The sequence below is a fragment of the Lagenorhynchus albirostris genome, chromosome 2, assembly GCF_949774975.1.
Source record: "Lagenorhynchus albirostris chromosome 2, mLagAlb1.1, whole genome shotgun sequence".
Classification (NCBI taxonomy): domain Eukaryota; kingdom Metazoa; phylum Chordata; class Mammalia; order Artiodactyla; family Delphinidae; genus Lagenorhynchus; species Lagenorhynchus albirostris.
The window spans coordinates 18539973-18567469 of NC_083096.1; the positions used below are offsets into that span (position 1 = coordinate 18539973).

The 27497-nt window shown below is 35.9% G+C and overlaps 1 protein-coding gene across 4 annotated transcripts in view; it reads left to right on the forward strand.

Moving 5' to 3' along the window:
- The window catches only part of MARK1 (microtubule affinity regulating kinase 1), a 144155-nt gene that overhangs the window by 90924 nt on the left and 25734 nt on the right, over positions 1 to 27497 (forward strand). For 2 of the 4 annotated variants that reach the window (XM_060127228.1, XM_060127229.1), the window contains exons 4-9: positions 3188 to 3236; positions 4318 to 4383; positions 8252 to 8322; positions 13647 to 13703; positions 18809 to 19045; positions 19133 to 19252. In XM_060127228.1, the coding sequence (XP_059983211.1) occupies positions 3188 to 3236; positions 4318 to 4383; positions 8252 to 8322; positions 13647 to 13703; positions 18809 to 19045; positions 19133 to 19252 (600 nt within the window). Of the gene's footprint in view, positions 1 to 3187; positions 3237 to 4317; positions 4384 to 8251; positions 8323 to 13646; positions 13704 to 15019; positions 15784 to 18808; positions 19046 to 19132; positions 19253 to 27497 lie in introns of those variants that run through there. The other 2 variants (XM_060127231.1, XM_060127230.1) reach the window with 2 other exon arrangements.

Consider the following 27497-nt stretch of genomic DNA (forward strand, 5'->3'; position numbering starts at 1 on the left):
AGAAACAGTGAGATAATAAATGTGTGTTGTTAGAAGTTGCTGGGGTGTGGTAATTTGTTACTTAGCAATAGAAAACTAATACATTAGTTGAATGATCTATTTGCAGTAACAACTGCAACTGACAGACGTGTCTGAAATCTAAATAACCTTTGGTAAGCATGCTGCTTAACCGCGGGAGTGTAGAGGCACAGGAAGCACCTCGAACAGTGAGCATCGAGGGTGCACAGGTGTGCTCAGCAGGTTTTGCAGAGGCAATGCCGAGTGACAGTTGGTTTCATGGAGGCCAGTTACAAAGGCTTCTGTACTGTAGTGCTTGTGAATTGTGACTGTATAGTCACATCTAACAACTTAATAGATAAATAAAATTTTAATAAGAAAGTAACACTCAATGAAGAAAACAGAGGTAGTTCATTTACATGTAAGTATAGGAGAACAAGATTGTTATTGGGGACTTTTCTATTAGAAATACATAATACTACTACTTAGCCATAAAAAGGAATGAAATAACGCCATTTGCAGCAACGTGGATGGACCTAGAGATTATCATACTTAAGTGAAGTAAGTCAGAAAGAAAGACAAATGCCATATGATATCACCTATACGTGGAATGTAAAAATATGGCACAAGGGAACTTATCTACGAAACAGAAACCGACTCACAGACATAGAGAACAGAATGTGGATGCCAAGGGGGATGGCAGGTGTGGGGAGGGATGGAGTGGGAGTTTACGATCAGCAGATGCAAATTATTATTTACAGAATTGATAAACAAAAGGTCCTACTGTACAGCACAGGGAACCATATTCAACATCCTGTGATAGACCATAATGGAAAAGAATATGAAAAATAATGTGTGTATATGTATAACTATCACTTTGCTGTACAGCAGAAATTAACACAGCATTGTAAACCAGCTATACTTTAATAAATTTTTTAAAAAGAAATACATAATAGTGATAATACTAATGAATGCAAACGAAACTTACAATAATGCTACTCGTATTAATAATAGGTCCAATAACTTTAAAATCTATATAGGACAGCAAAACCAAAATAGGGACTATCTGTATTTGTTTTTTATAATACATTCTTGGGGTGCAGGGTGGAGATTCAGGAAAAAAAGTCAATATTTTTAAACAATAAAGTTTAACATTTAAAAAAATTACTTTAGTTACAAATAGGTATATTTCTTATAAAATGATATTTTAAATGTTTAAATGGACTTTTATTACTCAGTGCTTATAAAATGGGTTTATGAAAGCCATGGAAAAATAGGAGGCAGGCATAATATTTGACTTGTTTTTCTGGAGAAAGAAATTCTGCTTATAGTAGAACCTAGGATCATCAGATTTGTGAGTTATGATTTTATAGTTATATATAAGTTTTATGTGCTCATATTATGTGTGAATTTTATCTGCTAATGTGCCATAATAAGAAAAAAAAAAGTTGAAACCAGAAGTACAGATTCTCTGAAAGTCTAAACTACAGAGTCTACCTCTGCTGTCAGCCCAAGGAATCCGTGGGCAGAGGTCAGCTGATGAGGTGCCCCCTTACTTCCTCTGGTTTTCTCAGGGAAGTGAGGGCCTTATTTTTAGGGGGGATGTCAGGTAAGCAGAGTGAGGAGACCCAGGTGGTGTCAGAAACCAAGATAAAAACCCTGAGTGCATTCTGAGGGGACTACCCACCAGGAATACAGGAGACCCCACAGAGCTCTGCCCCTGCTGCCAATCGTGAGAAACGTCGGGTATTGGTGGCATCCCCTCTGTCTTGGTATAGGAGGTCCCCTCAATCCTCCCTCTGAATATTCACAGGAGTAAGATTCCACACTCCCCTCTGCTGACCTGAGGCCACCCAGCTCACACCAAGGCCCTTACCCCTCTGAGACCCCTGAGGAGGAAGTGAGGGTATGTGACTTCCAGCTCCCCCTGCCCAGGGCCTCCAGGGCTGCTCATGGGAAGGACATATTCTCTGACGTCGCTAACTAGAATCTACATGGTATTTGATGAGTATTCCATGCTTACTGCTGTCCACTGGCATCTGGTATTGTTGAGGTTTGGAAAGAGTTTGGAAAACTAATAACTGATTTAGAAATAGTCAAATGATCTGAACAGAGATCTCATCAGAGAAAGTATATAGACGGCAGATAAGCATATAAAAAGGTGATCAACACCATACATTATTAGGAGTTGCAAATTACAACAACAGATAGGGGCTTCCCTGGTGGCGCCGTGGTTGAGAGTCTGCCTGCTAATGCAGGGGACACGGGTTCGAGCCCTGGTCTGGGAAGATCCCACATGCTGTGGAGCAACTGGGCCCGTGAGCCACAACTACTGAGCCTGCGCGTCTGGAGCCTGTGCTCCGCAACAAGAGAGGCCCCGATAGTGAGAGGCCCGCGCACCATGATGAAGAGCGGCCCCCGCTTGCCACAACTAGAGAAAGCCCTCGCACAGAAACGAAGACCCAACACAGCCAAAAATAAATAAATTAAAAAAAAAAACAAAAACAGATACCACTACACACCTGTTAGAATGGTGAAAATCCAAAACACTGACAACACCAAGTGCTGACAAGGATGTGGAACAACAGGAACTCTCATTGCTGGTGGGAATACAAAATGGTACAGCCACTTTGGAAGGTAGTTTGGTGGTTTCTTATAAAACTAAACATACTCTACTATACCATCCAGCAATCATGCTCCTTGGTATTTACCCAAGTGAATTGAAAACTTATGTCCACACAGAAACTTACACATGGTCTGTACAGCTTTATTCATAATTGCTTATAGTCTGATCAACCAATAGAGGTGATTAAAGAGTCAGGCCCCCCAAACCCCAAGGAAGGTTTTTTTTGGATAAAAATCATGTGAATGATCATTTAGTTTCATTCCCACAGTGTTTTTCTTTTATTCCTAGTAATGAGTATTCAGATAAATGTTTGTTTTACTGTATATGGTATATTCACATACACACACAAACACACACACACACAGAACCATTTGAGTTCATTAGTTAAAATTGTCCTGGGAACCAAGTCTCAGCAAAATTAGAGTTGGGACTGTGAAGTAAATCTCTTATTTGACCAGAATCCTGTAGTGTCTTATAAGCAGATAAATGTTTTCAAATAGATGTTTTGATTGGTTCTCTGCTTGAGTGTTCTTTTTTAACAAAATTGTTTGGTTGTTTTAACAGTTGTTTCGGGAAGTACGAATAATGAAGATATTGAATCACCCTAACATAGGTATGAAATTTATGTATACAATTAACGATAAAGTATTTTCCTTAATTTGAGGCTATTTGAAAGGATGCAATTTTAAGGATGTTTTATATAAAATGAGGAAAAGTGATAACCTCAGAAAGTGATACTTTGGGTAAAAATAGATTATAAAGAAGTTAACTGAAGGCTACAAATTGTAGTTTTCTACTACCTTGCTGTCTTCTGCTTGTCACTAAAATAATATATATGACTTGGAGTTAAAGCATATAAATGATTTTTGTATCTCCTTACTAAATCTCTCTAAATAGAGATTGCATGCCATTTAGGTATTTATAAAAAATAATTCCAGATATTTTGATAATAGGCACTTGGGCTTGATCATAGTTTATAAGCAAAATAACTAGTTTGAATTTTAGAGAAAATAGAGTTGATTTCAGTTTTAGTGAATTTACTTCCATAAGTTCTGTTTTTCCCCCATATTTACAAATAAGTTTATTGATTACATGTATTATACAAAATCATTGGATTGTAAGAAGTAAAAAGTAATTCTTCTTTTAATCTGTTTATTTTTGAATCGTGTTTCTTGCACATTAAAAAATCTTATGTTTATTAGAGACACTCATGCAGTTACTTGTGGTGTATAATTTCAACTATTTGTCAATACATAAGTCTCATAATTTAGTATTTTTTTAACCAGAAACTTAAAATATCACATAATTATAAAATTTTTTGTTTCTGTACCAAAGATTATTTAACATTTTTTGATAGGCTCATTATAATAATAGTGTCTTTTTAAGCTTTAATTAAAATTTTATTACTTTGATTTTAAGATTTTCTTTTTTTATTACCTTATTCTAATTAGAAAAGGAATGATTTTTTTAATCCCAGAAATTTAACTCTCTTTTGACCCAGCAGTTGGTTCCAAATCACTTCACAGTAAATAGTTTTTTTCCATAGTCGTAATAACCCTTGAGAAAATTTTAAACTGTAATTAATAATTTTTAGTAAATACTCAAATTTTCCTTTAGTGTTACCTTAAAGTTTCTTAAAGCATATTCAATATGTGCTCACAACCACAGAGTTATATCTCTAATTTCTTTTTCAGTAAAATTGTTTGAAGTTATTGAAACAGAGAAGACCCTCTATTTAGTCATGGAATACGCGAGTGGAGGTAAGGATGGAAGGGAATGAAAAGTTATCTTTGATGAGACATATAGAATTATTAATACCAGTCATTAACATTCATGTCTTTTTTGATGTTAATGAATCTGTAGTTTCATAAAATGCCTTTAAATGGTATCTTAAGGAAAATTCAGTGTTTAGTTTCAAGACCTATTGATCCTACATTTAAAAGTAGGATTTTGGCTTATTTAAAAATTACTTAGGGACATTTTTCAAAACTCTAAATTTGCATTGTTATCTATGAATGTTTCAATTCTTATCTAAATAATATAATATATAATAATATTAGTAGTAGTAGAAGCTCTTGGCTATTAACAGGAAATCTCAAATTCAGAATGTATTTAGTAAAGTTTAGAGTAAAAGCATGTTGTAGGTCACATGTTTATTTCACTGATTGTTCATATATGACAGATTCTCCATATACATAACATTTTCAAGAAATCCATAAAATGTTTCAATTTAAACAAGTATTTATATATTTTATAAGTTAGGAGACTGAGTTGATGGGGACATAGTAAGATACATTTCTAGTAGAATATAATATTGGGCTGGCCAAAATTTCGTTCAGGTTCTTCGGGAAGATGTTATGAAAATCCCGAATGAACTTTTTGGCCAACCCAATATATATTCTGACTATATAGTGTTCAAAATAGGAATGATTTTTAAACACTGATATATAATAGAAAATCATTTTCATATACTTTCCCTCAAATGAGAGATATATTGGCTCAGATTCACTGTTCTTTTAGGCATAAAACTTAACTTTCTCAGAAACAGGTTTAAAATTTGTGGAATTAAATCATTTAATAAGTAAAATGAGGATACTTGAAGGTTTTAAGGGCTCAGAGAATTTAAGCAATTGAAGAAGAGAGAGGACAGCAGAAATTATTTAAACCACTTTGGCTAATCACCTTTTTTCGCTAATCAATTGAAAAACTTAGTGTTGAATTTAGTTTTGAGTTCTTTTAGCTAATAAAGTATATAGATTTTTGTGATGATTCAGATTTTCTGTAACGAGAATAAAGATGATTTATTTTAGTCTATAGCATCTAGGCTATGTATTTTTATACCCTCTCTTAGATTTCTAAAAAATTTTACTACCAATATTAAATGGATTTTAATTGCTTTTTCAGTTTTTTATGTAGATTGAAAGTTTTAAAAGGTTTAGTTTTTGCATAGCTTTTTTTCTTCATGAAGATATTTCATTGTAGGTTTTTTACTTAACCTGGAAACCTACATCATTCATGTTTTTTATTATTATAGGATTTTAAGAAATATTAATACAGCCATGCAAATTTGCATAAAATGTTAATCTATAATAAAATTAATGAACCTACAAATACCACATAATGAAACTTTCTCTACTTTTCTATCCTGTAGTTAGATCTATGTATCAATTCATCATTGTTGAAACCCTGAGTGTTTATCCAGTTAGACTTTTTTTTTTTTAGCCATCTAAAGTCTAGAGAGTGGGGCTAAACATGTTTTGATATGAGAAATTACAGACAGCTAAAGATCTGTGGGCATTGTTCTATTTTTATGAAGGTCTGCCACAAGACTGTGTTAATGTGCATACTGCTTTAACGATTAATGGTAAGTGCAGTCAACTCTTTATTGGTGCTGATGAAGGGGAGCAATGGCTGGAGTAATAGACAGCACATAGGGTCCTCACTGCTCTCCTTCAGTAGCATTGGGAGGGGCAGAAGGGTGTAGTGTAGTGTAGAGAGGTGTGTACTGGAGCTCAGCCAGTGGCCCCTTATTCAGTTCTGATTCCTAGGGTTAGGTGTTCTTTGAGTCTTGCCAGTCAGTGATCCTGTAACAAACCATCTTGGTTCTGTAGCAGTAAATCTAGAATCATCCTCTTGCCTTTTTAATCTATAAATGGCAAGGTGACTCTAGAGAATAAAACACTTAATATTTTTCCTCTGAAATTTCTAGATATTTTAGGATTGAATCTGACATGCACACGAGAATCCTAGCATGAACAAGGGTTGAGTCAGACAACTGCCTCTTTGCCAGAAGTACATCTATTGATCCTGGTTCACTAATGGGGCAAAAGATCTTCAGTGATTAGAAGGGCAGGGAACTCCTTTTATGATTTTGAACCATGTTTCGTTCAAAGGAGCCTATTAAAAGTAGGCGTCAGGACTACTTTGGAATAGTGTGTTTATACCTTCTTTTGCTCATGCAGACATTTATTAAATGTTTACTGTGTACTAAGTGGTATTCTAGGTGCTAGGAACACATGGGTGAGCAAAGACAAGGTCCCTGCCCTCAAAAAGATTACGTTCTAGTTGGGGAAGCAAATCATAAACAAATAATATATAATCAGTAAAGGACTGAATCACGTAAACATCCGGGGGGTGTGAGTGTTCCAGGCAGAACTTAAGAGTAGTCCAAATTTTTGAACTCCTGCTGTATATCTTTCCCCGCCTAAACTCACATATCTAGAATTAACTGCTATGATGGGTCAACTAGAGCATCTGTTCATTTCTCTGTTTTCATCATCCCATTTAATCATTTAAGTATGCTTGATATAATATGCTAACATTGTAGATTTATTAGTTTCATCTGACACACATCATTACATATTTGATTTTTAACATTTTACTTATGTCCTAGGATTGATATTGCATATATGTATATGTAATATATCTGTATACCTAGATACAAATATATAATTTATTGAGTGCTTACTATATGCCAGTCTCACTGTGCTAATAAGCACGTGCATTATTTCATTTAATCCTCACAACACCCATGTGAAATAGGTAATAGGGAGAAACAGGGTCTAAACGAAGTTAAGAAATCTTCCTAATGTCTCCCAATAGCTACTTAGGGCTAAATAAGGATTCATACTAAAATTGGTCTGATTCTAAAACCTGAGTTTTTAAGCACTTTGCTGTACTTTACAAGAGCTCTTTAAGCCACTTTATGAGTTTTTAATATACATGTATATATCTATGTGGTACAAATTATAAGGATTTAAAAATTTTATCCCTTACACTGAGATATTTTATTTTTGATAATGTAACTAAACGTTAGTTGGTTTATTATTATTATTGATTGGAGAAAAATGAAAAAAACATACAGACATGTAAAGTAAAAGATCTATTAGAACATTTTTACGGTTTCTAGTATCTTTAAATTATTTCAACAAATATGTATTGTCTATCCACTTTGTGTTCTGTCATGCAGATGGGGATACAGGTAAAGTATGGGTATGATGACAGCATTCAAGGAGTTTGCAGCTCATCTGGGGTAATAGGAGATGCACACAAGGATGATTTCATTCTGTATAATAAGTAGTTAAATACCAATGCAGATGAAATGAGTGCTGTGAGAATGAGTGTAATCAGTGTAGGAAGGAAAAGAAAGAAATCAGTGTGGATGGAGGTAGAGAGATGGAATTTGACCAAGTCTCTATGACTAGTGGACTTCAAGAGAGTGAGCCAACATAATATGACTTTTGTTATTTTATTTGAAATGTAGGCCCCAAATACAAAGCCAAATGTAATTTTTGATTGCCCATGCTGTGGCTTCCCTTTATTAGAATGGATAATAAAGAGTTGACTGTATTTTTACATAATACTTGAAAGCAGAAAGTAAGTTTTCTTATGCTTTTTATGACTTTTTATTAAGAGTTTTGTTGAATCATAAGCCGCTACCCATATTCAATTTTACATGTATTTTTTTCCTTTTTTCCTATTCATGTAATAGTTGTGATTTATGTAGAACTATCAGAAAAGTGTGGGCCAAAAGCTTCTTTAACAACAAGGCAAAAACTTGACATTGCATATATTGTTAACTGAAAAATCTGTGTATATTTTACTGCCTGCTTTACCTTTCTGATTCAGGTGAAGTATTTGATTACTTAGTTGCCCATGGAAGAATGAAAGAAAAAGAGGCCCGTGCAAAATTTAGGCAGGTATGGAAAGTAGTTTTCAACTTTGTTTTGCTGGTATTTCTAGTGATGTACAATGGACAGTATCACAGACTGGAATTCAGAGTACATGGTACTTTCAAAAGAAAAATTCCTGCTTTCTTATACTTTTTAAGAATGGAAAACTGAAAAAGAAATTTGTTCTTCCTGAATTTAAATTTAAAATAGTTGCCATTGGTTATTTCTAGTTCATCATAAATAGTAAAATGTTTATAGGTGAGATTCTTATTAATAACTCTTTGAGAGTCTTGGAAATACAGACTAGAGTGAGATAGAAAGTAAATACTTAAACCTTTATCCAGTAATTATTATCAAGTATTATTAGTTTTATGTGTACAGTATAAATGTGTACTGTTTAAAGAGGTTTTTGTATTTTTTAAATAATTAAAGATGTCTTAGTTTTGGAGCTCATATTTTTGTAGACTTAAAGACTATGATCAATTTTATTTAGTCAAGTAGGGAAGGAACCTTGCCAGTGTGAAGAATATGGTAAGATATTGATATTTCCAGGTCAACTTGAATATGATTTGTTACAGAAATGATAAAATAAGAAAAAGCAATTTAAGTTCATCTAAGATTTTGTTTTTAATGTTTAGGAATGAAGTATTTAAGATTATCATACTTTATAAATTACTGTAGAAATGATAATTAATAAATTGTAAATTGTCCACAAAATTTACTGAAGTAAAGTTTCAACAGACAACTTAACTATATCCCAAACTTTACCTAAGTGAATTTAAAATATTCGTTCAACAATAGTTCAGGGCTTCTCTGGTGGTGCAGTGGTTGAGAGTCCGCCTGCTGATGCAGGGGACGCAGGTTCGTGCCCCAGATCCCACATGCCGCGGAGTGGCTGGGCCAGTGAGCCATGGCCACTGAGCGTGAGCGTCCGGAGCCTGTGCTCCGCAACGGGAGAGGCCACAACAGTGAGAGGCCTGCGTACCGCAAAAAAAAAAAAAGTTCAGTATCTCTTCTGTAAACATTATTCTACAGTTAAAGGGATCCTGTAATCAATAAGGTTGGGAAACACAGACTACTGATGTGAAATCTTCCTCTGTGAGATTTGACATATATATTAACATATAAACAATTGGAGAAGTCCTGAAGAAGATGGGAGGAAAAAAACCTGTTCAACTTTTTTTTTTTGACGTAGCATTCTGCATATCGATCGTGGAGTGAGTTTATTTTGTGAAACCTCTATTATTAATATCTCACAGAATCACTATTTGGAACAATATACATGAAATACTTTAGACCAAAGATAAACGTAGCCCTTATATTTAGGATAGATTCCTAGGAGCATTTGACTTAAAATAGCTGAATCTAAAGACAACTGGTAATGAGGAAGCAGCATTGAGAAATTGAATGGTATTCAGCTACATATTGTTAAATTCTTTTCTACTGTGGAATGGAAGTCCATGCTTACTTAAGTGAAGAGCTACAATCATCACTTTAAATATCATCGTTCTTTCCATCTCAGTCACGCTAGTTTTAGTAGCCTATTAGGAAGAAAATTCCAATTGACATGAAATATTTCCATTGGGATTTTAATATATATTTCAAGGACTGTCACTACTCTTATTGTTTTTAGTCAGTTGGTTTTATTTATTTATTAAAAACATACTGTGGTCAGAAATTGTACTGGGTACTATATGGAATTAGAGAAGGTGCTGTTTTAAAGAGCTTACTCATCTCTACTGATGGGTGGGAGCAGGATAGCAGGCTGGGACACAGATATTTTTCATAAAGATCCAAATAATTACTAATTGGCTCTTTTTTAAAATAAAGTCTGGATTACTTTGAAATCAAATCAGAGATTGAGTGTTAAATGAATGCTATTTAAAATGTAAAACAGTGGCAATTTTAAAAATAATTATCTATTTATTATAAATAATAAACATATTAACTATCTGTATGTGTTCCCCCCAAATTAAATAGGTAACCAACTCACAGTTTCAAAAACCAGGGACACACACACAATTTTATAGTTATTTGGCAAAAAGTTATATTTGTTTTTCAATTTATTTTTGCTAAGTTCATTTTTCTTTATAGGTGTAATTAAAACTCGAATAAATGTGTATTTACTTTTATTTTTATTTGCTCTGTATTTCATAAAATTACTTTAAAAACATTACCAGTGAAAGGGAATATACTATATTAGTAAGGATATGTCCTTGACCCTACCATTAAATATAGCAGAGACACTAGGACAGTTCAAGACCAATTTAGCAGTCATTGCCCATACAATGCCGCTGCCTTCCTTAAGATTTGAGGGCCTGCAAGAGAAATCATAATATTGACTCAACCCGTCCAGTATCAAGGCTACTACTTAAAGCTTGGGAATTCCTGACCCACGTATAAATAATTGCAAAGCATCCTCCCCCCACAGTTGCACCTCATGGCGAAACATTGACATGTCTGGTCTTAGGGTCAGTGCAGGACTGATGGTCAATCATGTTTTCAAGATCCATAACAAAAGGATTGTAGGGAAGTTTCTGCATCCTATTTGTGGAGGTACAGAATGTTTTGAGATGGGAGGGTCTGGCCATAGAATAATGCAGTAAAACTTGGGCTTGTGCATGGGGGCTCTTGCAGCGAGCGAGTCAGAAGCCAGAGCTGCTTTTATGGCAGAAATTGTACCCTGCTAGATAAGTGTGATGATATTATAAATTATCTTTCCCTTCTTAAGTCTTTAAGGCTCAGGAGATTTTTATTCCAGAAGTGCCTATAGAACTGCTTTCACAGAAACTATCTTGTCTAATGTGAAATGCATGTTTGGTAACCAAATCATTATCTGTAGCATGCCTTCTTCACAGTATCAAGAGAAGGGGACTTGAAAAAGATAATATCATTATCAGCAAAGTTCTGTCATCTATGATGCAAAAATAGCGTTATAGTATGAACATCCTATAGCCTATATAGTATGTTCAATAAGATGTATTAATATTTACATATAAATGTATGTCTCAATTGGTAAAAATTGGATATTAGAATTTTGAAGCATATTGCTTAAGAAAACTAATACTACATGTATTCATTGTAGGATTCTGCTGTATTTGGAGGACTCACACCTCAAATTGATTATAATCATTCACAATTGTTTTGCTCAAACACAGTCATGGTTCTGTAGTACCTGCTTAGTTTGGAATTCAGAGACTTTTACCAACTTGTCTATCAGGATTTAACTCCCAGTATTACCATTTTCCCACCTACTTTTCAAATACATTGTGTTGCCTCAACATCAGTGCAGGGCTTCCCTGGTGGCTCAGTGGTTGAGAATCCGCCTGCCAATGCAGGGAACACAGGTTCGAGCCCTGGTCCGGGAAGATCCCACATGCCGTGGAGCAATTAAACCTGTGTTCCACAACTACTGAGCCCATATGCCACAACTACTGAAGCCTGCATGCCTAGAGCCCGTGCTCCGCAACAAGAGAAGCCACCGCAATGAGAAGCCTGCGCACCGCAACGAAGAGTAGCCCCCATGCTTGCCACAACCAGAGAAAGCCCACACGCAGCAATGAAGACCCAATGCAGCCAAAAATTAAAAAAAAACAATCAGTGCATTTTACCACCTTACCTCCTACGTCCCCATCCCCAAACATCCACATTTTAAAATTTTACTATCCTTCATGGAGGGCTTAGATCAATTATCACCTAGTAACTGAGATTATTCTTTATCTTTTATGATTCCCTCACTTCTTTGTACCTCTGCTTCTATGATTCTACTTTGTAGTATGTATAGTTACTCATAAACATGTTTCTTCCTCCTAATCAGACTGTAAGCTCCTGAAAGGCAGTGTGCATGTAGGGTGCATGAACACATTTTTGTATTCCCCTAGCAACCAGCACATTTTCTTGCACATAGCAGGCACTCAATAAACTGTTGAATCAAAATGAATTTAATTGAATTACATCTTACTGTGTGTTGATTTTGTTTTGAATTCATGTCTTCTCTTTCTTTGAACCATTATAATATACATTAAAATAATTTTATAATACTGAAATATCAGTTTCACTTGTACTACTTTGAAGTTTTTTCTTTTCCTAACCAGTATCCTATAAGCATGGTCATACTTCACATCACCTTTACCATTCAAAAATTTCATTTCTGGGGCTTCCCTGGTGGCGCAGCAGTTGAGAGTCCACCTGCCGATGCAGGGGACACAGGTTCGTGCCCCGGTCCGGGAGGATCCCACGTGCCGCGGAATGGCTGGGCCCGTGAGCCATGGCCGCTGAGCCTGCGCGTCCGGAGCCTGTGCTCCGCAGCGGGAGAGGCCACAGCGGTGAGAGGCCCGTGTACCGCAAAAAAAAAAAAAAATTTCATTTCTGTCCCCATTGGTTAATGCCTAACCAATATTCAGCATTCAAACTGTGTTTACGTTTAACTGAATCCACAGAATTGAATGTTCTGCTGTGCATTAAAATGGCCCTCCTATACATCAGATATACTTACATGTACAAAGTAACTTAGTTGATTGCTATCAGATTGTTTCCTTTTCTGTATTTTATGTAATAAAGCGTATAACTATCATAGAATTGCTTATAACCTACTTCTCATTGGTATCTTTGGCCCTTAAACCATTGGGTGCTTTCCTGTTTAGCACTTATCCCCAAAGAGCCCTATGTAATGGTTAAAAATTAAGATGGTGTACAAAATCTAGTTACAAGGGTAGAATGCTTTGCCCAGCTGAATTAGTGGCAAGTTTAAGATTAGATTTCATTTCTACCTCTTTTCTTTTGATAATTAGGTTTCCTTTAAAGGCTCAAAAATTTTTCCTTTGCTTTATACTATATGAAAAGACAAAAATAAGGTATTGCTAAATCCTGTTGATAAATTCTTAGTCAGTTGACCTCCCTGAAGAAACATGCCTTGAACACATTTAATATAATTCCTAAAATACAGTTTTGCATTTTGAACTTGAGCCAGCTGTCTTGGAATGCTGATTCATGTGTGCCAGAATTCTTATTTCAACAGTGGGATAAACAATTTGACCAAAACTACAAAGTGTATACATTGTATCATGTGAACAGAAATGTAACAACCCATAAAGAAATCTTCATGGACTCTGACAAATATTTTAGTGTATTTTAGCAAGAGAATACTACTTTTGCATGTTGTCCACATTTAAAAGTGAAAATTTCATAACTTTAATACGTATGGTTTTCTGAAATAAAGGAACAGTGAAATTGCTAAACGTAACTTTAAAATCCAAGTTAGTAATTTTTCTAAGTTGGAATGATAATTGGGGAAAAATTGAGATGTTTTTACCACAATAATTTTGAATCTTTTATCCAAATATTTATTTCAGATTGTATCTGCTGTACAGTATTGTCATCAAAAGTGCATTGTTCACCGTGATCTTAAGGTAAGTGATTGGTTTTATTACAAAAATTTCTTAATTATTAACAGATATGTGATACTACTAGAGATGTCTTTTTGATTGCCTAATTGTGCCAGGCACTGTATAAGGAAATTAGTTTTTATTTAGTTCTCACAGCAACTTTTTATAAAAGGTAGTATTTTCTTTCTTTTTTTAAAAATTGAAGTATAGTTGGTTTACAGTATTATGTTAGTTTCAGGTATACAGTGAAGTGTTTCAGTTATATATATATATTTCAGATTATTTTCCATTATAGGTTATTACAAGGTATTGAATATAGTTCCCTGTGCCATACAGTAAATCCTTATTGCTTATCTATTTTATGTAAAGTAGTATGTATCTGTTAATCCCATACTCCTAATTTATTCCTCCCCTGCTTCCTTTCCCCTTTGGTAACCATAAGTTTGTTTTCTATGTCTGTGAGTCTGTTTCTGTTTTGTATATAGATTCATTTGTATTATTTTTTAGATTCCACGTATAAATGATATTATGTAATATTTCTCTTTTTCTTTCTGACTTCACTTAGTATGATATTCTCTAGTCCATCCATGTTGCTGTAAATGGCATTATTTCATTCTTTTTTATGGCTGAGTAATATTCCATTGTGTGTATATACATACACACACACCACATCTTCTTAAGCCAATCGTCTGTTGATAGGCACATGGTTTGTTTCCATGTCATAGCTATTGTAAATAGTGCTGTTATGAACATTGGGGTGCACGTATCTTTCTGAATTGAGTTTTTGTCTTTTCCAGATATATGCCCAGGAGTGGGATTGTTGGATCATATGGTAGCCCTATTTTTAGTTTTTTAAGGAATCTCCATATTCTTCTCCACAGTGGGTGCACCAACTTACATTCCCACCAATGGTGCGCAAGGGTTCCCTTTTCTCCACACCCTTTCCAGCATTTAATATTTGTATACTTTTTGATGATAGCCATTCTGACCCATGTGAGGTGATACCTCATTGTGGTTTTGACTTGCATTTCTCTAATAATTAGTGATGTTGAGCAACTTTTCATGTGCCTGTTGGCCATCTGTATGTCTTCTTTGGAGAGATGACTATTTAGGTCTTCTGCCCATTTTTTTGTTTGATTTTTTTTGATATTGAATTGCATGAGCTGTTTGTGTATTTTGAATATTAACCTCTTGTTGGTCATATCATTTGCAAGTATTTTCTCCTATTCCTTTGGTTGTCTTTTCATTTTGTTGATGGTTTCCTTTGCTGCGCAAAAACTTTATAAAGTTTGATTAGGTGCCATTTGTTTATTTTTTTCTTTTATTTCTTTTGCCTTGAGGAATGAACTTAACCAGGAGGTGAAAGACCTATACGCTGAAAACTATAAAACATTGATAAAGGAAATTGAAGATGATTCAAAGAAATGGAAAGATATCCCATGCTTTTGGATTGGAAGAATTAATATTGTTAAAATGGCCACACTACCCAAAGCAATCTACAAATTTCATGTAATCCCTATGAAAATACCCATGACATTTTTCACAGAACTAGAACAAATAATCCTAAAATTTATATGGAACCACAAAAGTCCTAGAATTGCCAAAGCAATCCTGAGGATAAAGAACAAAGCTGGAGGCATAACCCTCCCAGACTTCAGACAGTACTACAAAGCTACAGTAATCAAAACAGTATTGGTGTAAAAACAGACAGATCAGTGGAACAGAATAGAGAGCCCAGGGAATTCCCTGGTGGTCCAGTGGTTAGGACTCGGCGCCTTCACTGCCAAGGGCCCGGGTTCGATCCCTGGCTGGGGAACTAAGATCCCACAAGCTGCGTGCGCGGCCAAAAAAAAGAATAGAGAGCCCAGAAATAAACCCACATGTCTTCGATCAGTTAATCTATGACAAAGACAAAGGAGGCAAGAATATACAGTGGAGAAAAGACAGTCTCTTTAGCAAGTGGTGTTGGGAAAGCTTGACAGCTGCATGTAAATCAATGAAATTAGACCACTCCCTCACACCCTCACAAAAATAAACTCAAAATGGTTTAAAGACCTAAATATAAGGCATAAAACTCCTAGAAGAGAACATAGGCAAAACATGCTCTGACATAAATCATAGGAATGTCGTCTTCTTTTTTTCTTTTTTAATAAATTTATTTATTTATTTATTTTTGGCTACATTGGGTCTTCCTTGCTGCACACAGGCTTTCTTTAGTTGCGTCGGGTGGGGCTACTCTTCGTTTTGGTGCATGGGCTTCTCATTGCGGTGGCTTCTCTTGTTGTGGAGCGCAGGCTCTAGGCGCGTGGCCTCCAGTAATTGTGGCATGTGGGCTCAGTAGTTGTGGCACACGGGCTTAGTTGCTCCACGGCATGTGGGATCATCCCAGACCAGGGCTCAAACCCATGTGCCGTGCATTGGCAAGTGGATTCTTAACCACTGCGCCGCCAGGGAAGCCCAGGAATGTTTTCTTAAAAGGCAGTATTTTTACTGAGGAAATGAAGAAAATGTGGATGAGAAGTTATCTAGCATTAAAGACTAGAGGATTTGATTGCATTAATTAGCTTCTTTTAATAACATAAATGAGGAACTTTGTCCCTAATTAAAAATGCCTGAGGCCGCATTCCATCAGAAGCAGGGTCAGGGCACAAATCCAGATTTGTCTGATGTAAGAGCCAGTGCTCATCCTCACATTAAAGTTCAAAGAAATCAGGAAAGTTTTAAATGTTTTTATGAATCTTGAATGCATATGATTAGTATAAACTAGCATACTTTGGAATAAGAAATGTGTGATAGTCAGGAAATGTTTGTGGCAGTGAACATGGGAGCCATGTTTCATTTCATGGGGAAATGAAATCGGATGTCTGTTTAGGTGTTTTGCCTATTTTTTAATCTGGTTGTTCGTTGTTTTGTTATTGAGTTACATGAGTTCCTTACATATTTTGAATATTAACCCCTTATCAGATATGTGGTTTGCTAGTATTTTCTCCCATTCTATAGGTTGTCTTTTCATTTTGTTGATGGTTTCCTTTGCTGTACAGAAGCTTTTTAGTTTGATGTAGTCTTACTTGTTTAATTTTGCTTTGGTTGCCTGAGCTTTTGATGTCTAATCCAAAAAGTTAATAATACTGTATTGAATACTGGAAGTTTGCTAAGAGGGATTTCAGGTGTTCCCATCACACTTATCAAAAAAAAGGTAACTGTGAGGAAGTATGTAGCTTGACTTAAGTAATCATTTCACTGTTTGTGTGTGTATCAAATTATCATGTGTTATACCTTAAATATACATAATTTTTATTTAAAAAAATAAAATAATTTAAAAAAAGAAAGAATGGTTGGGGCCAAATGGATTTTTTTCTTTTTGAACGAAGGTAGAAGATTCCTTGTCTAAGAAAGTTTTCTTTTTTTTTCCTTTTTCTCTGTTTTTCCAAAGTTAACTTGCATGTTCCATACCTAGGAGGTCTTTTTTTCCCCAACTTCTTTTCCCATTGCCTCTGTCAATTACTAGCACTAGTTTGTGTTATATTTGAATACATTGTCCTAAACAGTTGTTGAAAGTCTCATCCTGTATTTTGACTCCATTGTTCTGAGCTTACAGATTTTCTCCTGCTCCAAATATTTCTATTTCTGTTTCCTCCCTCAGCTATTTTAAGGGAAATCACTGCTTCAAAGAAAGAGAAAGAAGAGGGCTATTTATTTCCCTGCCTGTGTGTTTGACTCCTAGTTTGTCATCTCATTTCTTATACGGAAAATATCTGCAAAAATTCATGTTCATTACCCAGGAGTTTCCTGTATGCTCTTGGGAGGAAACCTCAAAACCCTCTCCTTCTCTCCTCTTCTGAGGCAGCCTTGGGTACTTTGCTATCCATCCAGACATCTTTAGAGAGACTGGGAAAAGTCTAGTTTGCTCCAAGACAGCCTCAGAAATTTACAGTGACCAGGCCCTTACATCAGAACATCAGAGTGACCTGGTTTTGTCGCACAGTCCATAATGTTAAGATCTAATATAAATCTCCCAAATCTGTGTGCTGTCATAATATTTATGTAATAAGTGATACCACATTTTTTGCATATTTTTGGGTGTTAGATGTGTATTTTCTGAAACAAATATCCCAAGGTAGTATTCCTTAAAAAAGGAAAGGGAGGAAGTAGGCGAGGGAAGAGCCATATGATGGGCAAAGTGCTTGGGTCTGCTGACTGTTGGACCCTCCAGTGGTATAAACTGTAGAGAACTCTGATTTTCATTTTAGTCAAATTTTACTCCTTTTTGTAACCTGATAAAACACATCTACAAACTAAGCTATAACTTCATTAGTCTGTCAGTTGTAACAGAGTTTGAAACAAAACATGTGCAAAAGCAAATCCTTTATTGAATTGCTTGCATTTATAAAAGGTACATTTAAATTTTTTCATTGAATGATTCTGATTTAGGAAGATTTTAGAAAACCGGCATTTTAAAACATGGGAGAAATCACTTCTTTCTACCATAATAAACCCCTAGAAGAGAATCTAGTTTTAGAAAAGCAAAAGGAGGCTTAAAACAGATAAGATCCAATGGAGGCTGTGTTGTGTTGTTTTCTTTTACTGAGAAAAGAACTTTGTTGAGGATGCATTTTGCAAGAAAGGACAAGGAATCAATTCAGTAGTCATAGAACCCCTGACTGGGAGTTAGTTTAAATATATGCTTGAGGCTTGCATTAACCAGTGATACTCTATTAAACAGCATATTTGGGTAAACTTGTGGGAAGTCCAAGATGGATTAGTGTTATGTTGACTTACATTCTTTAGAATAGGTCATATTAAGGTGCAATTCCAGGATGTTTCTTACCATGAGGAAAAAAATTAGGTTTAAAATGACCTATGGAAGAAAATGGTTTTTAAGTAACCTTTCTTAAACAGTTACATATATGCATATAAATGGAGCCTTCCTATATAGTGTTAAAATTCAGTTTTATATAAATGTAATTCTGAGAAGTTACACATTGAAGTACTCTACTGGGCTCCTCAATTTGATGTTACACTTAAAAATGAGAGACAAGAAATAGAAGTTTGAGATCTGAAACAATTATAATGAACGTTTTATTTTATGTAGGCTCTTTACATTGTCCTTTTTATTATTTTCCTCTTAGGCTGAAAACCTTCTCCTTGATGCTGATATGAATATTAAAATTGCTGACTTTGGTTTTAGTAATGAATTTACAGTCGGGAGCAAGTTGGACACATTTTGTGGAAGCCCGCCTTACGCTGCCCCTGAGCTTTTCCAAGGGAAGAAGTACGACGGGCCTGAAGTGGACGTGTGGAGTCTCGGCGTCATTCTCTACACATTAGTCAGTGGCTCCTTGCCTTTTGATGGCCAGAATTTAAAGGTATCAGCTAAATTTGATATTAATGTTCTATCCCCAAGCACAGTGATTTCATAAGCCAGTGATACGTGCTTTCTTTTGCTTTGTAAGGAACTGCGGGAGCGAGTCTTACGAGGGAAGTACCGTATTCCCTTCTATATGTCCACTGACTGTGAAAACCTCCTGAAGAAATTATTAGTGCTGAATCCAATCAAGAGAGGCAGCTTGGAAGTAAGTAATTTTTTCGACTCCATATTTAAAGTCTAACAATTAAAATATTCAAGGAACTACAGAGCATTATTTCAATAATTTTTCCCCACGTTTTTTAAGGAGAATTGCCAAACCATATCATTTGCCTTTTATTTAGATCTAGAGAAAGTCACGTGATGCTTTCACTACTCAAAGGTTGTGCAGTAGGTTTGGCTAAAGACTCTTACTTCTTCTTTGTCCTGCAGTGAAGTCTTAAATGAAAACAACATCAAAATAGGGATAAAATTGACTTAGTTGAAGAAGAAGGAAAACCTAGTCTCTGTCACAAATTGCTTGGTCCAGTATAGAAACCTTGTATTTAGTAAGTACAGATATTTCAAGGATAAAAGAAGATAGTGAAATTTGAATCCAGTGAATACTTCATGGCTATATCTGATAGTAAAAAATTTAATAGAACCTCTCAACATCAGTACAGAAAGTTTGCAAATATTTAAGTAGAACATATTGGAAACAGGTATTTCATTTCTTACCACACTGTTGTGTTGCCTACATACATTCAACATATGTGAGGTTATTTATAATAACAGACGCTGTTAAAAAAGTACTAAGTATGTTACAGCCAGTAACATCAGAGGTTCACATAACCAAAATGTCTAATCTTTTTTCCTTGTGACACTACAGTCAGAACAACTTATTAAGCATTTTTCCCATCTGTTTTTAAAAATATTTTAGCCTGTACTAAGATAATTTCAGAGATTCAGCATGTATTGTTCACTAGTATTCTTTGTCTTCATTTATTTGCCTTAATAGATAGGGTAGAAAATTCAGAGAATTAACCTCATTTAAACTGTACTTTTTTAGTGTAGCAATGGGGGCCTTCTGGCACGGACTCCATGCTGGTTAGGAGGCAGCCTTATAGTGAGCCATCCCTGTGTACAGAGCTCTCAGGTTAGTTTGGGCTTTGTAATTGTATTACCACAGTACTTTTCACTAAAAGATACAATATGATGTTTCGATGGAAGTTAAGGGATGGTGACTTCCATTGGGAAATTATTTTAAATGTTTTATATCAGTAGATCAATTATCAGATATTTTTTACTGAATTGTTTGTTTAAATGTGATTAGTTACTTCCTATGATTTTTGTGGGTTTTTTTCTTTGGGGGTCAAAGGATATGTTGTAATGTTTTAAAAGAGAAATCTGTGCAGTAAAAAAGCCCACTTTCATATTACCGCTCTTCTAAACTTACTTTCAACCATTATAATGGAAAATTGTGTGAAATAGTTATAATTGTTGACACTCATACAAGTTCTAAAATTTTATAGGAACATAAGCCTCCCTTGATCCTGCTTTATGACCCATTTTTATCATTGGAGCCAAGTTTACTTGAATGTCACTTAACAAAATGTCCAGAGTTGAGGCATCAGCTCAGCTAATGAGAGGAACAAAAAGACCATAAAGAACAAAAATTATTTGGGGGGAGTAGATTTTACAAATCTCTATGGACGATTGATAAGATGTGCTTCGAGTCTTAACTATGATTAATTTACAGTGGCCAAATATTTAAGTCTTTCATCCTTTGCATTAAAATATGAAGGATTAAAGTATGAATTCTCTGACTTGAATGTAAAAGCAAGTTATTATTACGAAAACATTTGCTCATCAGAAGCTCAACTTGATGTATTTGAATATAGTCTGGAACTTCCTGTTCCACCTTGTCAAAATTAAGTCTTCCAGCCATGGAACCATGAGTCTACGTTGGAAATATTATCGTAATATTGCAGATATCACCATACAAAGGCTGGTCTGCTTCACAATTCCCAGAAATGGTTTTCCAGAGAAACCTGACACCATTGGAAAAAAAAAATAAAGATTTCTTTATACCAAATCTTAAGAAACTCCCCTTGAAATAACAATGATGTCGAAAATTATATTAGTCTTCACTTTTATTTTCATACCTACTTTATTATCAACTTTACAACCAAAAAATCCATAAAGTATAAAAAGCAGCTATTTTCAAAACACCAGTCTTCAGTGTGTAAACATAAATTTTTATTCAGTAATAATGTTTTCATGTCATGTTGCATTCTTTTTTTTAAACTTAAATGTTTTTAGTATGTCCTCTTTGCTTTATCATGAGAGTGACCGCCTTCTCTGTCAGTAGCTATGTTGTTCTCCTTGGATTATGTATCAAAGTTTATTTAACTATTCTCTGCTTGTTCCACATGTGAGTTGTTCTCATCGTTTTTGCTAAAAATAATGTGATGTACTTTTTCCCTTTGGGATGTATGCTTGGATAAATTCTCCAGACAGTAATTACTCGGTCAAAGGGTATAAACAGTCTGCTAGGTCCTGTGTATCATTGCCAAAAGATTGTGTGTTAACTAAGGCATTTGAAGGTACATATTCTGCACAGCTTGTTTCAGTATTGGATAAAAATAGTTTCTAGTATTTGATGCCTTTATGGTAGTAATACAGTTTGTCATAATCGCTTTAATTTGTATTTCTTTCATTAGAGATAATGCTCAATATTTTTAATGAATAGATTAAGTGTCCTTCTTCATATGTAAGCTTTCTGTGTCCCTAAACTACTTGTCTAAAGGAGTCTGGTTAATCAGCTTCATAGACTTGTATCAGCTTTGTACCTTTTGAGATGAAATATTTCCCTGTTAATTCTCATATTTTAAGAAATGGAACTTGATGTTTTTTTCCGGTGTTACTTGAGTATCATGAGTTATTGATGGAACTCTAGTCTTCACTATGTAATTTGCTAATATTGAAGTTTGATTTAAAGAATCTTTATTTTAAATAATTTCACATTCTACTTGCTTGACCCATAGTTGCTTCTAGATCTAAACAGTTAATATATTTTTTTCAGGTTGTATATCTGAGTGCGGTCACCTCTTCCTAATTGTACTCATAATGGGGGGGACAGTATCACACATGGTTTTCAAAGGATTTGTGTTTTATGTTGTATGCTGGGTTTTTTCCTATTTATTTGAATATTGGCGTGTCTGGATTTTTTTTAGAAAGATACTGAAATTTTTTCCTGCTACCCCCTCTTTGTATATTCTTTCATTTTTCCAGTCCTTAAGTAAGATGGACTGTGTTGCCTTTCAAAATAATACAAAATTTGAGCCTAAAGCAAAGTTCCTCATTATTGCCCTTTCTCCCTCATCTTTGGTCCTCCTCAAAAAGTATTTATTTTTACTTTTAACACCTTTTTCAGCCTGCTAAGATAATCTTTAAAATCTTGCTTGTGTCTGCCCAGTTCAAGTGACAGCAAAGCAAAAAACAATTAATAATAATAATAACCATTTTTCTAATGAAAATTTCTAAGTACAAATTCAGAAGCATATGGTATACTTTACAAAGGTTGAAACCATTTAAGAAAAATTATTTTCATCTGGCCAGCCTAAAGTCCATAATTTTTTAGTGTTGGACCTATGTGTAGGGTGTATATTTCCATTGGTCATTTGTTTAACTCTTTATAATTCATCTGAATCAATTATTTTGTTAGAACTTTTCAGCAAATAGTCATTTCTGTTCAGTGACAGTGATGGCTACGGTAAACTTGCTTCAAGTTTGGAATCTTGTTGGACCTCTTGTTCCTCATGTTGAGATATCTCAAATGAAACTTGAAATGGACTAGTTTGTTCAACTGGTCTAGTGCAGTATGTTGGCCAGTGGTTTACACTGTGCCTGAAACCATCAGGAATAGGGTTGCGTGAACTCCGCGGTCACCAGCACCACCATTTTCTGGGGACACTTACTTCTCCCTTGGCTTTGAATGTTAACCCTGCGATTTCCATGGAGGAATTTTGAGTGGGCGTGAGGTTCACACACTGAAGACAGGGACTTCCGCATGCTTTTTCCTTTCCTCTATCCCTATTTTGTTGCTCTCTTTGCCTTACTCCTCTAAAAGAGCTTCAGATTTAGAACTAGTGGAGTTAATTCTGCTACTTTTTTCCCCTAAGCAGATCTTCTTTCTTCCTACTGTTACCTCCCATTCCTTTTACTGAAGGAAAGTTTTCCTCAGATTATTTTTATTTTGCTTTGAAACACAACAGTTTTTAAGGAGACAAACTTTGCTATGTGGACTCGGCAACCCCCAGAGATCAGAACAGTTAAGACAGGAAAGCGAAACTGTTCTTTCTCTCATCACCGCCCAGCGGCCTTTTCTTTTCACTGTGATTTTCCACCTTCCCTGGGATCAGCCTGGCCTCAAATCTGATTTTGTGTGAAGACTAGCAGAGTCAGTGCTCCTTCTGTGTTCCTCAGATCGTTCCTTTCCTGGTGCTGTTTCTAAAATGTTGCTTATCTTCATTAATAAAAGGTAGCATTTCTCCATTGCCTATCAGATCAAGTTTAAATTCATCATCTGAGGATACTCACTTTATCTCCTGTTCTTTCATTGCATGTTACCTCTGTTCCAAGTCAAAGGAGAGGATGCCTCACTGTTCCCCCCCTCACATCTGCCTTCACTTGTTCACCAGTCCAGATATTACCTATATTTGGAGAGTGAGTTCACCTCCTAACTTCTTGGGATTCCTTCCCTGAAAACTCCAGCCCACACTGCAAGTTACTCTTTTTCGTCTTTATTAATACTCACTGCTAATAGCACAATCCTGAACAGTTAATTCCATTGTGTATTCAAATATTTTCAGGTTTGGTGAGTAAATCTTATTTCCCCAGATAAAAGACAAATTACCTCAGGGTTTAGTCCACATATATATATATATTTTTCCTTGATGTGAACAGATAATAATGGTTGTGAAATGAGCACCAAATACACACCATTTAATTGAGAAGCATCAGAAAATTTGGATTATCTTAATTTTGCTTTTAATATTTGTCTTCCACTATCAAATCTGTTATTGCTCTTGTATTTTTTACTTAGGGATACTCTGTTCCTCCCGGCACCTGAGTTAAAATCCTCAGACACCTCTTGGATTTCATCCTTTCCCTCATTCTCAAAACGAATTTTGTTAGGGAGGGTGGGAGGGAGGGAGATGCAAGAGGGAAGAGATATGGGAACATATGTGTATATATAACTGATTCATTTTGTTGTAAAGCAGAAACTAACACACCATTGTAAAGCAATTATACTCCAATAAAGCTGTTAAAAAAAAAAAAACAACGAATTTTGTCATCAGGTGCTATAGATTGTGCCTCTTCAGGTTTTCTCTCTTCTGTTTCATCCTGTCCAGTTCAGTTCTCTGTTCTCTATCTCCTGGGCATTTTAGTGACTTCCTAAGCTGTCTTCTTGTTGTTAATCTCTTCTCTACATTTAATTTTACTCAAGGCTTCTGTCCAGGCTTATTTTAAAACACTGCCCTGTTCAAAAGCAACAAACAAGCATTTGTGCTGAGTAAGATAGTACAAGGCACAGTCTTTATCCTCAAGGACTTTAAATGTAGTGAAGGAGCTGTGATAAAAGGTAGAATGTGATAACAGTCACAATAGGAAATATACAGAGTTCCATGGGAACACAGAGGAAAGACAGATGAGTAACACAGACAAGAGGTTTTATTCCTTCAGTCTACAAATATGTATTGAGCATTTAAGTGCTGGGTATGTTTAGGTGCTTGATATACAATACTGAGCAAATCAGATGCAGGTCATTCTTTGTTTGGGTTTATGGTCTAATTAACAGGTAAACACAAAATATTTACATAATGACAGGTTGCATAATTGTACACAAAGATCAGAGTACCATGAAAGACAGTGATAGAATGAGCCCAGATTTTGTGTGGACATTATAAGGCAGATAAAAAGGAACTTAGGTGGAAAAAATAGGGGGAAACATTCCAGGCAAAGGTCCTTATCTTCTACTCCACTGAGAAAACAGAAACCAGTAGTCATGAACTCTTCATTTCCTGCCACCGTACTCTTAACGGTACTGTCTGAACCCCACCCACCTCCTTAGTTCCCTGTTGCAGTGGAGAGGTGTCTTCTCTTGTGCAAGACTTACCCATTCATTCCGGTGCTGGATTTAGCACGTGTGATGTGCCTTCTCAGTACCTTACTCCTTCAGTAAAGCTTTCTCTTCTGTACCATCCTAACCTCCTCTGCTAACTCCTTTCCCTCAGCCTTTATCCATACCTAAAGAGCTTCTAGTTTTTTTTAAAAGGCATCCTTCAACCTCACAGTCCCCATCCAGTATTCTTTCTTGCTCCTCCCTTTCTGGCCAGACTTTTTAAAAAGTATCTCCACCGGCAGTCACCATTTTCTCATCTGTCCATTTGCCTCTGTGCGTTACCTTCTGATTCCCATCTCCACCACTCGGAAGCCACCCTCAGTAAACTCACCTGTCTTTGTCGTAAACACAACAGATTACGTTTTTAGTTATCACCTTATTTGACAGGACACAGCTGCCTCCTCTTTGAAAAACTCTCGCCTTGCCTAGCATGTCACTGTGCAGATTCTTCCTCCCCCCATTTACTTTTGGGATTACTTTTCTTTGCAGCCGTTACATGCTGGTAATGCTGGCATTCTTTAAGCCTCTAGTATTCATTCTCCCTCGATTCACTCTTCTGGAGAATCCCACCACTCTGTCCTCATCTGTTGGCTGCTTTCTAAATCTCCATCCCTAGCCCAGATTTCTCCTGGGCTTCAGAATAAACTAAGTGTTGACAGGACATGTCTGTTTGGATATGCCGAAGCACCTCACACTCAGTTTGTCTAAACCTGAGCTCCGTCTTTCCCGGTCCATTCGACCTCTCTTCCCGAGTTTGGTGTCTCAGTGAATGGTATCAGCCTCTACTCAGTTGTCTAAACCAGAAGCCTCATCATTGCCTTCATTTTCCCTGAGCTCTTTCATCTCTCCCCTCACTTCCAATCACAGAGTTTTATTGATTTTTACCAGCCAGATACTGAAAATGTCTTTCTTCCCATTGCCACTGCCTGCCCTTAGAGCGGGCTGGTATCTTCTCCCTCCTAGATTCCAGCGAAAGCCTCTTAGTGGATTTCTGAGTCTCCAGTGTTGAATGACTCTCCACACACTGGCCGGAGAGACTTTGCAAAATCACACTCTTCAAAGATATCCTTAATCCAATTGAAAGGAAGCTTCGTGATTTGGTCCCTATTAATTTTCCACCCTGCTCTTGCTCCGACACCCGCCTCGTGTAGTCATACTGACGTGCCGTCCCCCACATGCCCTGCTCGTTTGCCTGGATCACTCACAGGCTTTTGCCTCTCTTCCAATTCCTCCTGGCAGGATAACCTCTTACTTAACTCTTCCAGCATCTAACCTCCACTTACTTGGGATTCTACTATTTATAAATCTCATTCCATTGGTTATTATTTTCAGACTCTTAATATTGTGCTCTTACAGGGAGATCCGTTGAGTGCTTTGTGACCACCTAGAGGGGTGGGATAGGGAGGGTGGGATGGAGATGCAAGAGGGAGGGTATATGGGGATATTTGTGTACTATGTATAGCTGATTCACTTTGTTATACAGCAGAAACTAACACACCATTGTAAAGCAATTATACTCCAATAAAGATGTTAAAAAATATATATTGTGCTCTTAAATTTGAGAACATCACTAAGGACTTAACTTCAGCTCATTTGAAAAAGCAGAAGTATTTATGTCTAGCTTATGTTTGTTAGTTTTCTTGTTTGCCCATTCTCATTCATCGTAATAATAACAAACATTCAGAGAGCTGCCCCAAAAATGTAATGTGTTGATAAAAGGACAGTTAGATCCCGTTGTTTGTACTGATGTGTTTGTGTGGAGAGGTGGGGTTTGTTATAGATTTGGGTTTTTTTTTTTAATTTATTTTATTGAAGTATAGTTAAGTTATAATGTGTTATGTTATAGATTTGTTTTAAACATTTTTCAAGACTTCCATTTTTAAGCACTCTCTGAGCTGCCACCTCCATATATTTGTGCAGTCCAGCTGCAGAAGTGAGTAAAGTTGTCAAGGACTAGATGGGCTGGATTACAGGGACTGGTTCCAGGAACCTCTGTGGATGTTCAAGTCCCGTCTATAAAATGGTGTGTAGTATTTGCATATAACCTGTGCACATTCTCCCACATACTTTAAATCATCTGTAGATTATTATGACACCTAATACAGTGTAAGTGCTATGTAAATTGTTGCTGGTATGTCACAAATTCAAGTTTTGCTTTTGGGGCCTTTCCGGAATTTTTTTTTTTCTGAATAGTTTCTATCTATCGTTGGTTGAATCTGAGGATGCTAAACCCACAGATACGGAGGGCTGACTGTACTGTGTAGCTGTCCTAAGTGGTTCATCATAT